We start from the raw sequence: 15,803 nt of genomic DNA on the forward strand, positions 1-15,803 counted from the left end.
CCATATAACATTTAGATTTTTGTTGAGAAGTTCAAGGCGCTGCGGGTCACGCGGGCCATCATGCGGAAGAGTCTCGGGGTTCTGATTATAACCAAAGCAAAACTGTCAGATTTACTCGAGCTCGTAATTGTTGTTGTTTTGTTTGAAAAGCCGGAGTCTCTAAATAAGCCCCAGCGGACTTAAGTTTAAAGTAAAAATGTCGTCAGAAGAGTTGGAGAAGCTGCATGAGATGTACAGGTCGCTGTATGATGAGCTGAAGCTAATTCCGGAGAGGGCTTTGACAAGCCACGGAGGTAAACACTGTAAACAACCAGCTAGCATGATTAATTTAAAAGGTATTCTGTGCTGTGAGCGTTGAATTTATGCTGTCTATGCAGAGGAGAGGAAGAGGCTGGTGAGGACATTTGATGAGAGACAAGGAGAGGCTGAGGAAGTGGTGAGTTACTGTCTGTTTACCTTTTAAATGCAGTAAATTGGAACATGTCTCTTTATCTTGGATAAAATTTGACTTGTATGCTTCTTTTTTTTTCCATAAGCAGTTACTTTCGTGACAATCTGTCATATATGAACCAAGAACTTCAACGTACTTATTGGGATTTTATTTGATAGACCAACACCAAGCATAATTGTAAGGTAGAATGAAATTAATGTAAAATAAAAATCTGGAAAGTGTGGAGTGCATTTCTGTTCTGTCCATTTGGGCCAGTGCTTTGTAGAGCCTTCTTTCAATGTCAACCTCAAGTCTTTTTTTGGGGGGGAGGGTATGTCTCGATAAAGTTTGAGAAAGACAGTTACTGTATTTTTTTTAAAGTATTTTTGAGAATACAGTGTTTTACCCTTTAAGAGTTATGATCTATTTATATTTCACCATTTGTGAGAACCTCTATTATTCTTTATGTCCACACTTATTTAGATGTTAATTAGCAATATACTAAAATTAAGAGAGTAGTGAGGAAAATACATGTTCATCGCAGTCAATATTCATCAAAGATTTTGTGTTGTGCAGCCCTAATTTAACTCAGTCCATCTTCTCATCAACTCTGACCAGCTTCTTTGGAACTGCCATCATTACTTACTAAGTTAATAGGTTGCAGTGAATCGTATTTAGAGTGAAGGGGGATGAATACAATTGCCTCCCACAGTTTTTCCCAAATTTTTTGTTGTCAAAACCCAAGTAGCCTTTCTTTTCATTTCACAAAAATGCCTTATTTAGTGCTAATATATTTCATTAATGTTAGTAAAATCCAATGTTTGTCTTTGCAAAGCAACAATATTTGTAAAAGTGGGGTGTGAATACTTCCTTTGAACACTGAAAATGTCCTGCCCCTTTAAATTAGAAAGCTTGTAGCTACAAAGTAGGTTGAGTTAATCATCTAGAGAGTCAGATCTTCCCTTGTTTCGTGGCGTCGCTCATCTTTTTTTTTTTTTCCCAGTTACAAGGAATGGAAGAGGAGTTGCGTGGTGCTCCTTCTTCATACAGAAACGCGATGAGTGCAAAGCTGCGCCTCTACCGCAGGGATCTCGGCAAGCTGCAGAGGGACATGAAAACCGCGGCGCCGGGGTTCAGCTCCTCGTCCCAGACAGTCCAGAGAAGTCATCCGAGCATTTACTCATCTCAAAATCAACAAAGTGTGAGCATCAAATTTCCCAGCTAATCGAAAACACTCGCTCTCAGATCTTTTTTTTTTTTTTTTTTTTTTCCAAATTGAATCTAATTCACCCCGTTTTGACAATGCCGCTTTTGTCTACCTTTGCAGACACACTTGCAGTCGCAGAGAGCTCTTTTACTCCAGGGAACAGAGTACCTGAACAACGCCAGCCAGAGCATTGAGCGAAGCCAGCGCATCGCTGCGGAGACGGATCAGATCGGCACAGATATTATTGAGGAGCTGGGAGAGCAGAGGGAGCAGCTGGACCGAACCAGAGACAGAGTGAGTCTCTGGTTCTGGACCGGCTTTTTTTTAAGCCTGTCAGACATGGCTTCAGTTTAAAGGTGGCATTTATCCAGGAAAATGTAGCTGGGTGGCAACGAGTGCATGATAGTAGAGGAGAAACCGACTGTGATGTTGTTGCTAGACAACGACATGTTAAACGTCTTATTTAAAATGTGTTTTGTTTTTTCTCTGTTCAGCTGATGAATACAGGAGAGAACCTCAGCCGGAGTAGGAAAATCCTCCGTGCCATGTCACGACGGTGAGTAACACCACGCAGATTAACTCCCCGGTTAATAATGACGCTTAAGCAGCCTTAACATAAATTCATCTTTTATTGACATAAATTGCTTTTCAGTTTCCTCTAATTTTTACATTTGTTTTTTTTTTAAGCTGATAAGAAAATACTGGACATTAGAAGAACTAATGCATTTTTTAATGTTATTTTTCCCCCTCTGATATAAAAATGACGAGTTTTGTTAGCAACTCTTCGAAATGGGGGAAAAAAATCGGTGAAACTGCCACAGAAATATAGAGAAGAGATAAAACAAATGAGCTACTTGGTTTATCCTGTCCGTATGTACAGTGAGATAAACAACAGCTGTTTAAAAAATGGAATCACAACAAACGTCTTGCCACAATTTGTAGTGAGAATCCCAAACAGAACAACAGCAAAACACTCTGGGAGGGTTTGGTGTCAAACAAAGAGAGGATATCTGAAAATGAAAAGTAAAAAGACTTTACCTAATGTTCATTCTCTCCTAACAAGAATAAAAATGGTTGCTGTAGGATAACAATCAAAAAATACACAGAAATGGTTCAGCAGTCTGTCTTCAGACACACTGAAGAGAGTGGACAAAAATGTCCTCTCTCTAAATAAAAATGATCAAATTAAACCGTTTTTGTAAACTAGATTATTCTACTAAAATAAAAAATAATAATTTTTAAGACATTTTACGTATTTCTACCAGCATGTAAAATTGTATATTTTCCTTTGCGATTGTTTATACGTCTCTGCCTTAGTAAAGTTACTATAAATCAACTATATTGTAATTTGAATCCAGTAATGCACATCTAAAGAAACTATTTCAGTTTCAGCAGATGATTCAACTAATAATTTTCGTCTTGCTTTCTCACTTTAATTTGAAAAAAATTGACATGTCAGATTGAATATTAGTCAAAATCTTATTTTACTTGAATATTAATGATATTCTTGGACAAAATAATTCATCCAAAGAAAACAAAATACTGCTACATCCTCGTGACTCCCAAAGCTTAAGGCTTCACATCACGATCACGGAGTTCTTCTTCATTCTTATGTTTTGTATTGTTTTGATTTCCTTCGTAGACATTCACCGACAATGTAACCAGAGTTTCTCTTTGTGTGCTTCCTTCCCGTCCTCTAGCCTGATGACGAACAAGCTACTGTTGGCTGTCATCATTCTGATGGAGCTGGGCATTCTGGGCGCTGTGATCTACCTGAAGTTCTTCCGCAAATGAAGAGAGCAATGTCATCTGCAAACAGGTGGAGCTCTGAATCCAGAGCAAAGCCCTGCGGATGTTAAACTAAACACTGTCTCTTTCAGGTGTTCGGTAGCAATAATACTCGTCTGTTGTTCCTGCGACTCCTTCGAAGCGATGAATTCTTTCTAAGACTGGGTGTGTATCTGCTGGCTATTGGGACGAGGTTGTTGAATATTCAAAGCCGTTGATGGACCAAACCCGCAGAAACGACCCCGAACTGACATTTGCGCTCTTCTAGCCATCTCTTAACGCCAGTGATGTCCAGCGGGACGATGATCTGGACATGTGCGCCGGGCGCCACAAAGCTGTGTCAACCCTCCTTGTGTATAGTTAAAGGAAAGTGAAAACTGACCGACGTAGAAATCACAGAATTGACACCAGCTGAATTAGTTTTGTAGCGTTGTGCCGGTTTTTCAAATCGGAGCAAAGCCCCCAAATCCATTAGATGCTGAATGTGAACTGTGAGTGAATGGGAGGTCTTCATGCAGCTGCTTTATTCTTATAATAACTGTACATCTAATCAGTGTACTCTCAGGAGTCCTTATTTAAAAGTGTTCATGTAATTAAATATCATGTTTGACCTCAGATGGCATTTTACCCAGTGTTTTAAGAAGCATGAGATAAAGCAGTTGGGGGGGGAGGGGAGGCGACATCCACTGTGGATTTACACACCAGTGGAGAAGTAACATTTGCTACTATGAAATTTACTCTCAAATGAGCATTGATAAGGCTATTTCTGGTGCGCTGCTAGTGAAGCGGCACATCTGCCTTGGTGTTCCTCGTCAAGCTTTCCTGGAAACATGACGAGAATAAAAGCATGTTTGGTGACCTGGTTTTCTGTGGGCTGTAAACATGAGGGTTGCATAACAACTGATTTAAATACATTTAAATGACCTCACTTGAATTTTCCAGGATAAGAAAAATGTTTCCATGACTTACGAATCCGTTCGAGTTTTTGATGTTATCAGGCGCTTTAGAAATCTTGAGGTTTTATTTAAAAAAAAAAAATTCAAAATTATATTTAATTGTAATATTTAATTAAATAAAAATATTTATTTTATTTTTAAATTAAAATATTAAAAGTATAATTCTTTTATCAAAGTATATTTAATATTTTAATTTTTTTAATCAAAAATGTATTTAATATTTTTTTATCTTTTATAAAAAATATATTTAATGTTTTTTTTAAATATTACCTTCATGATGTAGATTCAGCACAATCAAATATTTCACCATCTATGTCCATGGAATGTACAGTTTCAGTCTAAAACCTAATATCTGATTTGTCAAAGTGAAGGCAACAAAATACTGCAAGTCTAATATAATACATCATATGTATATTTTTCTCCCAGCACTTGAGTGAATACTAAACGTTGTTTGTGAGACATTCTGTCCCATAAACAAGTTGAGTCCTCCATCTGTGTCTTTCTGGACATTCAGGAGTTTTTTTCTGAACTACATCTGTTGAAGAATGTGTTCAGCTCATTTGCTCTGTTCATACTTCCATCTATCCGATCCTCCTTTTGCTTGAAGCCTGTGATCTTCTTCATCATTGCAGTTTATTCTCTATATTCATCCTATCCATCTCCTTGCTCACTCTAATATTGATGTTAAGCTGCTTCTGTATGCTCATCAATAACTCTGTCTTGCTGCCTGAAGGCTTTTTCTTAACAGTTCCTTTAGTTCACTGGCGATCCAGGGTTTGTTATAAGGGATCCATCTCACTGTTCCGGTGGTGATGTTGATGTACACACAGACGTTTATGCCGTCAGTCTCACACTCAGTCCTCTCCAGGTGGCTGGCAAAGAGCGATCCAATCTGTTGCATAACAAAATCCCAATAGAGATCTAAGGGTTTCTTAGCCACAAGTCCAAACCCCTAACCTGTTGTCAAGGACAACAATATCGTCCCCACTCGGGTTTATTTGGCAAGAAAGATATTTCTGGGGGCAAGAGTCGAGAAATTAAAGTATTTTCTAGTTTTGATTAAGTAAGGAAAGACAAAAAAATAAAAGACACTCCCTGAAGTGTTTGTCCATCCATCAGTCATTATATCCATCAATTGGTCAAGCTTTCTCTACCGTCCATCATCAGTCATACTAATCAGCCACCAATCTGTCAGTCTATCCTTCCTCACAGGAATAAGGTACTGACTGTGAACTTTGAAAAGAGGAGACTGGGAGGGTAAAAATTTAGATTGAACAGGAACCTTCTGTACAACGTGTTCTGGGAGTTGCTATTGCTAATACAAAGAAGAAAGTAATTTCAAACATCTGTTCTTCTGTTGCACAAATAGGACTAAGAATTACACTGACAGAGTGATTTCAGATGGACTCTTTCCCAGTTTGTCTTGGGTTTATAACACAGGTGGCCTTGAATAAGGGGACCGTATCCATTTGTGCCGGCACCAAAACATTATGAAACACACGAACAACCCAATGTAAGGGTTGAGTTTCTCCTTTTCTCTAACGTTAGACTTTTTGTCAGACATCTGCCTGCTCGCAGAGACGGTTTCATGAAACTAAAAATAAAGAGACAACAGGAGAGGTATACAAACCAACATTTATTCACATTCATCATGGAAGACCAAAGTAAGTTTCCTTTGTAAATAATCATTAAGTCTTGATCTCAAAGCAGAAGCAACAAACGACCACAGGTCTAATGTGAATACATTATATGTATTTTTTTTCCCCCAGCGTTTGAGTGAATGCTAAATGTTGTTTTTTTAATGATATTTATTTATTGAAATATTTAAAGTGCATGTACTGGTACCAATGTAAACTCAATACAGTAACTACAGCTGGTCCAAAAGTAAAAAGTGACATTACTACAGTAGTTTTAGACTATCTGGCACAGCCACGAAACAATAAGAGTTCACATCAGACTGTGAACTTTAAAGAAAGTGAAACTATTTCATGCCTTTGAGGCAGGTACCTCCTTATTTTTTAAAAACACTTCCTACAAATAAAAGTGGATTAGTATTGCTTTTCAGACAAGCAGCAGTTTCATCAAATCGTCCAGTCCTTACAAATCACGTTAAAGGCTTTCCTCAGCACGACATGAAGACTTTTAAAGCCTTTTCGTTTTGTTCTTTTGCTTTTGAAACCAGAAATTTCCTTGCTTTTCATCAGAGTTTAAACAACAGCAGAAAGTAAAAACAATGGAATGATCAGGCATGGCTTAAAGTTCAGACAGCTCTCGATTCTCGAGGCTCTCAGAGGCAGAGCTGCTCCGTGTCGCTTTTCTCCGTAGGGATGGAGGCATGAGCGCCCTCTCTCGTCTGGCCCAGGGACGACGCGATGACGTCCACCGCTAGGGACGCGGTGGCCTCCACCGCTTCCTGGTTTGCCCCCAGGACGGGGTTCACTTCCACCATGTCGATGGCCGACAGCAGCCCTACGCATCGACACAGGAACATGTTGAACTCCAAAGTCAAGGATCTACACGGTTATACAGGACTGTTGTTGCAGACGCTGGTACCTGTGTTGTGAATCTCCTCTGCCAGGTAGATCCCCTCTCTGTAGGTCAATCCGCCGTTGACCGGTGTTCCTGTGGCAGGAGCCAGAGACGGGTCGAACGCGTCGATGTCGAAGCTTAAGTGGATCGGTCGCTGTTTCCTGCAGGTAAAGGCAAAAAGGTGAATTCAAGGTGTCTTTGAATTTGAATCAGCACACCGATCGTGGTCGGTAGGTATTCGCTACCTTGCCAGAAGATGGTCCAGAGCGACTTCCATGACCCTCTGGATGCCGAGTCTGTCAATATCCCTCATGGTGAAGTACTGGATGCCCAGGTTCTTTAGGATGTGGCTGAAACAAAATGTACAAAGGAAGTTTTTTGCGATGCTTGCATGAAGCAAAAATCTGTTACACGTCAAAGATATTTTAAGTAGAAGCAGGTACTCAGGTACTCACTGCTCTCCAGGGTCGACGTCCCGTAGTCCGACGTACACCAGATCCCGTGAAGAGAGGAACGGTTTAGTCCAAGAGAACCCAGGAATATCAGGAATCTGGGGGTGTAGATGGAAACAATGTTATTAAATTCATAACTAGAACTCTGAAACAAGGAAATAAGAAAAAAACAAAAAAATAAATAATTTTTCAGGATTTTGATTAGAAATAATTTTTAAAAAAATATGTAAACTGTGGTGTGCGTTTCTCTTCAGCCATTTTTATTTTGGAACCCCAACATTACATAATCTCTTCAATAAGTAGACCCCACCACATGTTGCTTGGCCTACATACAAGATGCTGCTTGTGGTTGAAAAATTACACTGCAAGTTCCAACATTGCCACCAACATGTTGGATCTGCCATGGGATAAGGAATGAGGAAGTTCTTCAGAGTTGAAGAGCAGATAAAATAAGATAAATGCTGATAATGCTAAAAGAAAACCGCAACAAAATGCTTTGGATGAAAGCACATTTCAGAACTAAGTTGCTTAGCAAAGACATACGGGCAAAACTTTCAGCTTGGTGAAAGGCGGGTCTATGAAGCACTGACACAGACACTTCCCACATTTTGGATTCGAATTTGTGTAAAACGTAAAAAAAACATAAAAAAAATTATACAGTACTTTGTGTTGGTTTATCACATAAAACACCAAACTTAAAGGTTGTCATTTTAAACTGTCATGTGATAAAGGTTAAAGGGCTATGAATAGTTTTGCGAGCTACTTTACTGGCATGAAGTTACAACTGCAGGTTAAGGTAGATGGAACGAAAAATACAAGGGTAAATTTCCTGGGAAATTTATCTAGAGAATCTGAGATTTTCTAGAAAAAGCAAGGAGTTCCAAAAAAAAAATCAGAAATTTTGAGATTAATCCCCAAAGTTTTCTAGAAAAGAACAGTGGACATTTCTGAGTTTGAAAAGTTGAACATTTGCTGATAAAAGATCAGAAATGTTGAGATTCAGAAATATTCGAGAAAAAAAAACAACCTTGGAAATTCAAAAGTAAAATATTTTTCAACTTTTTCAAACTATTTCTGAGGTTTTTTTCCCCAGAAAATCTTCAACTTTAGAAGCTCAGAAATGTCCTGGCCTGAGTTTTTTTTAGTAGATATTTGCCACTACTTAATTTTTTATTATTATTGTTATTTCTATCTACAATGAATGAACCCTGATAGGCAGTCCTATAAGACGCCATTGCCCTCGCCACCCTTCTCACCTTGTCCTGCAGCTCTTTGAGCATGAACGCCACAGGCTGGCCGTGGAGGTTTCCTGACGGCGACGTCATGGGCGTGTTTATATCTGCATGAGCGTCGACCCAGATGACACACAGATCGGGGCACTGCTGAGCGTGGCCGCTCACTGAACCAATAGCGAGGCTGCAAAAGGTCAGAAGCAGTCGTAAATGTTTGCAGTTTGAGCCCCGCGCAGAATATTCTGTGCTCCGTGTAGTGCTGTTTTCTCTCTCTCTCTTTCTTTTTTGGAGATAAATACCTGTGATCTCCCCCCAACATGACCACAGTGTGCCCGGCGCCGACAGCTCTGCTCACTGCGCGGGACAGCTTTTGGTTGGCGCCGCCCACGCTTCTCGGGGACTTCACGTTCATGTGGGGCTCGTCCGTCTCCGGGAGGTGGAAGCTGAGGTCGCCGAAGTCATGAACAGAGTAGTCTGAGAAAGTAAAATATATCGTCATTCTTCATCACGAGCCGGAGTAAAGCTGCAGTACGCAACTTTTATTTAAAAAAAAAAAAACATAAAAAAAGAAATATATATTTTTTACATATTTGTCAAAACTTTCACCGTGTCTTGACAGTTTGTGAAACATTCTGATGAGAAGCGACACCTCTAACAGTTAATGGCTATTTCACACGTTACATCACAACATCATAGTTTTACTTCCTTCCCCCTGTCGTAGTTTAGTTTTAGAAGAATTAAAGTCTTAAAAACTTGAATATTTTGCACTGAAAACCAAACATGTCGTTCTAAGCAGTTAAACGCAAACAACGATGCTCCTGCCGCCCAAGAAGAGAAACCGCCCTGGACCGTCGCCGGTATCAGAAACCGCTTGCTATCTGCAGAGCATAAAACCTGCCAACCCTGAACTGTTCAATGCAATCTGGACAGTTGCACGGTGTGAACACCAGGTGTCAGTGTCTCAGACGCCTCCTCAGGGATTTGCCTGACCCTGCAGCCTTTAAGAGGGTTGAGTCACCGGCTGCCGGTGGAACATTAGTGATGGGGCACTTTCCACTTGTCCCGTTTCCCACTGGCGCTCGGGTTTCAGTGACCGTGCAAAGTTGCTGCAGACTTAAGAACTTGAAGAAGAAAAAAAACAACCATGAACTCACTCCAGGGAGGATGATAGATTGTGAACAATTTGCCAAGTTTAAAGGCCATCAGGGTTGAAAATGTAAACCCTGTTAGCGGTGTAGGATTACTCCGCTGATCTCAGGGCTACCGGCCTGGTTGATTACTATTCGTGAGGCAGGACAGGAATAGCTTTGACTTGATGCAACAGTGAGCATCTCTTGCAGGACGGACTGAGGAGAGCGTCCTGCAAGATGCTCTCTGTTCAATCAGAACAGTTCTGTTCAATCTGTTCTGATTGAACAGAACCAGCAGAACTCTGCTGGTTCTGTTCAATCCGGTTCAAATCCCCAACTCAGAACTCTTACAGCATGCTGCTTATTGATAAGAAGATCATGCTACGATTGCTAAGGCACAAATACATAAGACACTGTATGAACAAACTGCTTTAAGATTCATGGATGGTACGATGTGTAGATGGGTTGGTGTTCAGTTGCAGATACTGGACTCTGTTCCTGACGCTGCAGTTGAGGCTTTTCCGCCTTTGACAGGCAAATTTTCACTCCAGTTGCCTTTAAGCTTTAATGAGGTAAGATCTTTAGATGAAGAAGTTGAGAAAAATCTTCTCACATTGGCCATTTTTACACAGTGTACTTGCCACTTCAGAAAAGAAAGACATTCATTCGTAATTCTTCGTAATAGTTGTATCATCAGATAGCCACGCTATTCGTGACAGCAGTTTTTGCACGTGCGCTTAAATCATCCTGTTGACTGCAATGCAAACCTTTTATTTGTTTCATTAATGTAAGTACACTTTACAACAGAAATGTTCACATCTGTAGGATTCATATAGAAAGTTCTTATTGTAGATAAATCACATTGTTTTACAGCATAACACCTACTTCTCTAGACCAAATATTAGAAAGCTTACAATGCAAATTATAGCTGTCTACACATGAGGAGTGAATTGGGTACGTTTTATTTTCACGAGGATTAGCTTAAAACCCTTAAAGTTTTAGCTTTAAAACTATGTCGGACTTACTTTGTAAAAGTCATATCCAACACATGCAACTTTCCCTTCTGATTTCATCTGATGTCTGGGAGCAAAGCTGGTCAGGTTACTTGGCAGTCGCTGCTTTACGCCTTGCCAGATTGAAAGCAAACACCCCTACGAAGGCTATTATATAATTTCACAGAGCAGTTGGCATCAAAAACACTCAATCCATTCCCCTTCTTTATTTATAGACATACAGTTAAAGGTACTGAACAGGTGACGCCTGCCATACTTTTTATTTGGATCAATTTCAGTAAATATCGTTGCGCATTCTCCAAGTGGAACTGAAAAGTCCAAATAACTCAACTAAACTGGAAATGAACCACTTTTACCAACATCATTTTGTCTTTCTAGTTTGTCCTTCCAAACTAGAAAGAAACATGTATAAGCATTTTAAATCTATTTGTATGCTTATTCTAGATTTCTATATATTTACATGCATTTTTAGTCACACTTGTAGTTTTTCAGTATTTTTTTCTGTGTACTCTGGTAGCCAAACAATGATGCTTTGTTGCCAAATTCGCTGTCATGTCTTTGTGGAATGACGATAAAGTAAATCAAATAAGATGGCGTGCACATCGTTTCCATGACAACCCCAGCTAAGCTCTGCGCTTCATTGAGAGCAACCGGTTTGGGGTTAAGAAGCGCATCTTGCTAGCAAGCTAGGACTGTCGCTAGGCTAGCTAAGGTTGGATAAAAAAACTTGTTCAACCACATCATTTACTGCCTTCGGGCTCAATATTCAGAGGACACAAGATCCAATTTCATTGCTATGCTGATGACTGCCAAATGTATTTTCCTTTGAAACCACAAAACATCTCCTGGCACGCCTCAACGAGATTAAAGTGCGCTTGAATTTTTAACATTGTAATGAAAACACAGGTGACGACGTTTGAACCCAGTGACTCGTGTTAGTTCTCTGCTGACTTGAGGTCCTTGGGGACATATATAAGACTGTTATTGCACAATAAAAAGTGTGTGTTTTTTTATGGGGGGGGAGTTTTAGGTTGTATTGCACATAAATATATCAACTTTTAGTAAAAAGTAGTTGAGGTCGTTCCGGTGTTGAATAGAGAATTTCCACCTCCATCTTTAGGTAGTTTAGCGAGGGCCATTTTCAATAAGCGTCACATCGCTTGACGACAGCTTCATGTCGTCAAGGAAGTGACAACAGGTTCAATTGAATAGTTCAATTCAATTGAACCTGAATTGAACTATTCAGGTTCAATTCAAATATACTCGACTGCTCCCAAAGAGAAATTAAAATGTTGCCGTAATTCATGTTAATTCAAAATTCCTCAAAGAGTTCCTGTAGCTAGTGATGGCTCTGGGCAGGAGATATCTCCTGTAGCTGTCAGTGTTACAGCGAATTTGAAGAAGCCTCTGACTATTTTTCTAAGACAGGCTCATGAAGAGTAAACTTAAAGACTTTTTTACTACTTCAGTACCATTTTTGCCTTAATAGTAAACAATTTCAGAAACACATTTCACATTTATTTCAATACTTAAAAAAAGTGTCATAATTTCACTGGAGGACCCAGCAGAGAAGATCCCCTCCACCCATAAACCACATTTGTATTCTCTAACTATTACAGTTTAATAATCTAACCAAGTGCGATTTGTATTGACTGACATAATCATTAGGTTTAAAATGGATGATAAGGAACATTGTTCTGTATCAGATGCTAAATACCTGCTGTTTATTAAATATTTCGTACTTATGAGACCAAATAAAACAGAATAACTTTGATTTTTGTCGTGGTAGATTGTACATTTGGCACATTTTACACACCTGTTCCACAGTTTAAAAGCAACAGATATTAAAGTTGCTAACTTGTTTGTCTGCAGATGTCACTTTCAAATAGTTAAACAACACGCAATACTTGAATACCGATCGCCATTTTAAAAAATGCTAATTAATTAGAGCATCTTTGCTTGTTTACTATTCCTTTAAGGTTAAAATCATCAGCTGTAGTAACAAAGACATTATGCAAGCTAATTACAACTGATGCTAATAAAAGTTGGTATGTCACAAGGCATAGTGTTGCTTACAGGAACGATGAAATATCTGGTTTTGCCATGTTGGTATGGAGGGCCCCGAAATAAAATCTGCTTAGGGCCCCAAAGAGGTTTGAGCTGGCCCTGGTCATCCCAACCATCAGTGCTTAAGATGACCCACAGGTGACCTCAGTTTACTCATTTGACTGCAAATTAGCTCAACTGGGTTTTATTTAGCGGTTTCAGGGTGAGAGGAGAGGTTGAATACAAACAGCACACTTTTTTTTAACTGTAAAAAAAATGTTTTTTTTTCCCTTCATAAAGAGAGCAAAAGCTATGAACCACTTTGCTTGATCTAACGCACAAAATCCCTATTAGTTCTGTTTTTATATGCTCAAAATGGTGGGAGTCTTTTGGCAAGGCACTGAAATATTCAACATTCGCGCAATTATCTGAATCACGGATGACTACAACTTTATCACAGCGTGTACGGTCATTGGTCCTATGTTAATCGTGACGCACATCCTCATTGCGTATATAGTTACAGAAGCAGTTGCATTGTTGTTTTTTTCCCTGACTGAGGTGGTGTCTGATTTCTCCACCCGCTGGCGGCCTGCAACTCCTGTAACCACAGTCCGCCAGGGCGCAGCGCCACTTAAGTGCGGATAAACGGGAAATGCTCGTATAGTCTGAAAACAGTAGTGACAAAAAACAAAAAAAAACAAAAAAAAAAAAAAAACGCTTAGAAATGAGTCACCTTCCGAGCATTTGGAACAGTGAGGGGCTAACACCCCCACGTGGATGTAAATTGAGGAAAAACCTCACAACGTGTCCCTCCTCTAAAAACGTCCGCGATGGCGGAAGAGTTAAAATGAACAAATCAGAGCAAACCAAAACGAAAAACTGCACTTCACTTCTACGCGGCGGGTATGTATATATTTATCCCGTCTTGCGGTGATGTAACAAGTTCGGAGAAAACCGGATGTATAAGTTAAAACCCTCGCTGGGCCGCCTGTGTGTCAGACATCCCATGTTGTATAACTCTGCGGAACCGGCTGTTCCATTCTGACCTTCCCCACTTTTCACCTACCTAAGCTGGACAGCCTCTCGATGAGACCCGCATCTCTGATAACTTTGGGGCCGTGCTCCACTCCTCCTCTTTTCTGTAAGGAAAGTAGGACAGGGGGCAAAAAATTAAATAAATGAATGAAAGAGGACTAATAGTAATAATAAAAGTGAGATTCTTCTACCTGTCCTTTTGAGAACGGGGCTCCCAGTATTGCCACAGACTGAGCTCTGCTTTGCTGGCAGGTATGTCTGAGTTGAGTTCGGAGAAGACGGGAAAGCGATCCTCTTAGTGCCATTTTCTTTTTTGATTATCCTCTCCCCCCCAAAAAAATAAAATAAAATAAATAAATAAAAATGAAAACAAAAATCCTCAGTGTCTTCAGTCACAGAGCAAAGATCTCTGATGAAAGCCCGGCGAAACGTTACGCTGGTGGATGCTGTTCGTACAGGAGGGGGTCGGGTTTTATTGCGTCTGAAAGCCTGCTTAATATTCATGAGGTGAAGCGCAAGAGGCGCAGAAGTGGGCGCAGCGGAGCCAACACGCCCTAATTTAGTCACACAAACAACCGCAAGTTTACATACCTACATGTTGTCTGTGCTGGCAGCTATTCATATATTGCAACTCGAGTTTATCGAAAGGGGGCTCGTCTGGTTTTATTTGTATTCTCTGACGTCACGTTGAATGACACGCATTCGGGCTGGCCAATGGTAGTCGTCGGAATCGGTGGGATCGTTTTTTTTGTGGGGGCGTGTCTTTTCTTTTAATGCAAACTGTAGGCCAAGATCTTTTTTTTTTCTTTTTTTTTTTTAGATGGGTCATGGAGCTCTGATCTACCCCTGTGGAAATTTCCAGACTGCTGGGTCGCCTTACGGGACCGTACTACTCAATGGGCCTGGCCCATTGGTGTGCACGTGGCCGAAAATTCGGATCCAAAACATTATGATATGTTAGTAAAAACACGCGAGCATCCGTATATTTCTGTCATCCGGGTCACACCCTGAGTTACAAGACCAATTTACGCACTGTAAAAATACAAAATAAATTTAAATGCGTTTTTATGTTAGATTAATTGAAAAAGTTAAAAAGAAGCTTTATTATTATTATTATTATTTCTAACACGCCATATAAATTTAGCCGGCATGAATCAAACTTGGCAGACTAAAACAAGCCTAACCAGCTGCATTGTCAATCTGTAAAATGTGATTTGAGCACTGCATTTTTCACATTTTTGCACTGCAGTACAGTGCAATAGGCTATATATGGGGAACAAGATTTGAATTTAAAATGTGTTTAGTTGTATTTATTTTAATGATGTTTTCAATTCAAACTCGTACCCTAGTGTTTTGAGTTTGCACATAGAAAGCTGTACTGAGAGTACGAAGAGGAGGAAACACTTACAAAAACAATAAAATAAGCTTGTTTTTGATGCATTTAGAGTTGGAATTGATATTTATATGCAAGGGTCATTAAATGTTCATAGTCTTTATGATGCATTTTGAATATAGATGGGCTTAGAAGGCAATCCATTCATAAATCTGCAAACAATCATAAATAATTTTTTAGATTTTAGAAAAAATGAATATATATTTTTTACTTATTTATTTTTTTAACATATTTTAAATAATAAAAAAGTAAAACCTTGACGGTTTTGCAAGACACCATGGGGCACAAGATCATAATAAATAAACCTGGGACCCAAATTTAGAACCATTCGGGCCAAAGCAATGCGATAACGGTATTGTGCTTGATTTTTTTTAGTTGCGCCTTTTTAAATCTTCAGTCTAAGAAGTTAATTTTTTAAAAAAGATCTTTTAAATCAGAGGGTTAATCAAGATGTTCTTATAGTTGCAATGTTTGGTTGACACTTAAGCAGGAATTTCACATGGGCACCAAAATAAAAACCCAGTACATGTGCAGCAACAAAATCTGGAAAGGTAAGATCTGGGAAAGCACATAATGAGCACAGGATTTTATG

General features: G+C 39.5%; 2 protein-coding genes across 2 annotated transcripts; one reads left to right on the forward strand and one right to left on the reverse strand.

The window, feature by feature from the left end:
* The first annotated feature begins 42 nt into the window (after positions 1–42).
* Positions 43–4,283, forward strand: vti1b (vesicle transport through interaction with t-SNAREs 1B). The gene is made up of 6 exons (XM_007561906.2): positions 43–293; positions 378–436; positions 1,434–1,631; positions 1,758–1,931; positions 2,132–2,193; positions 3,338–4,283. The coding sequence occupies exons 1-6, from the start codon at positions 197–199 to the stop codon at positions 3,429–3,431; spliced, it is 684 nt and encodes a 227-aa protein (XP_007561968.1). The 5' UTR covers positions 43–196; the 3' UTR covers positions 3,432–4,283.
* A 1,714-nt stretch (positions 4,284–5,997) lies between these two features.
* On the reverse strand, positions 5,998–14,446 carry arg2 (arginase 2). Its single transcript, XM_007561907.2, has 8 exons — positions 14,010–14,446; positions 13,850–13,922; positions 8,894–9,068; positions 8,619–8,778; positions 7,366–7,460; positions 7,156–7,260; positions 6,935–7,071; positions 5,998–6,850 (listed from the first exon to the last, which is right to left on the reverse strand). The coding sequence occupies exons 1-8, from the start codon at positions 14,121–14,123 to the stop codon at positions 6,669–6,671; spliced, it is 1,041 nt and encodes a 346-aa protein (XP_007561969.1). The 5' UTR covers positions 14,124–14,446; the 3' UTR covers positions 5,998–6,668.
* Positions 14,447–15,803: the final 1,357 nt, after the last annotated feature.

This window comes from Poecilia formosa, unplaced genomic scaffold (genome assembly GCF_000485575.1).
Source record: "Poecilia formosa unplaced genomic scaffold, Poecilia_formosa-5.1.2 Scaffold131, whole genome shotgun sequence".
NCBI lineage: Eukaryota > Metazoa > Chordata > Actinopteri > Cyprinodontiformes > Poeciliidae > Poecilia > Poecilia formosa.

Excerpts from the sequence above, each read along its gene's own strand:
- vti1b (XM_007561906.2), top strand. The coding sequence starts at position 197 with ATGTCGTCAGAAGAGTTGGAGAAGCTGCATGAGATGTACAGGTCGCTG. Across the intron at positions 294-377 it reads GGCTTTGACAAGCCACGGAG|AGGAGAGGAAGAGGCTGGTG; the intron begins GTAAACACTGTA and ends CTGTCTATGCAG. Across the intron at positions 1,632-1,757 it reads CATCTCAAAATCAACAAAGT|ACACACTTGCAGTCGCAGAG; the intron begins GTGAGCATCAAA and ends CTACCTTTGCAG.
- arg2 (XM_007561907.2), bottom strand. The coding sequence starts at position 14,123 with ATGGCACTAAGAGGATCGCTTTCCCGTCTTCTCCGAACTCAACTCAGA. Across the intron at positions 9,069-13,849 it reads CGAGAGGCTGTCCAGCTTAG|ACTACTCTGTTCATGACTTC; the intron begins GTAGGTGAAAAG and ends TTACTTTCTCAG. Across the intron at positions 7,072-7,155 it reads CTGGACCATCTTCTGGCAAG|GAAACAGCGACCGATCCACT; the intron begins GTAGCGAATACC and ends CTTTACCTGCAG.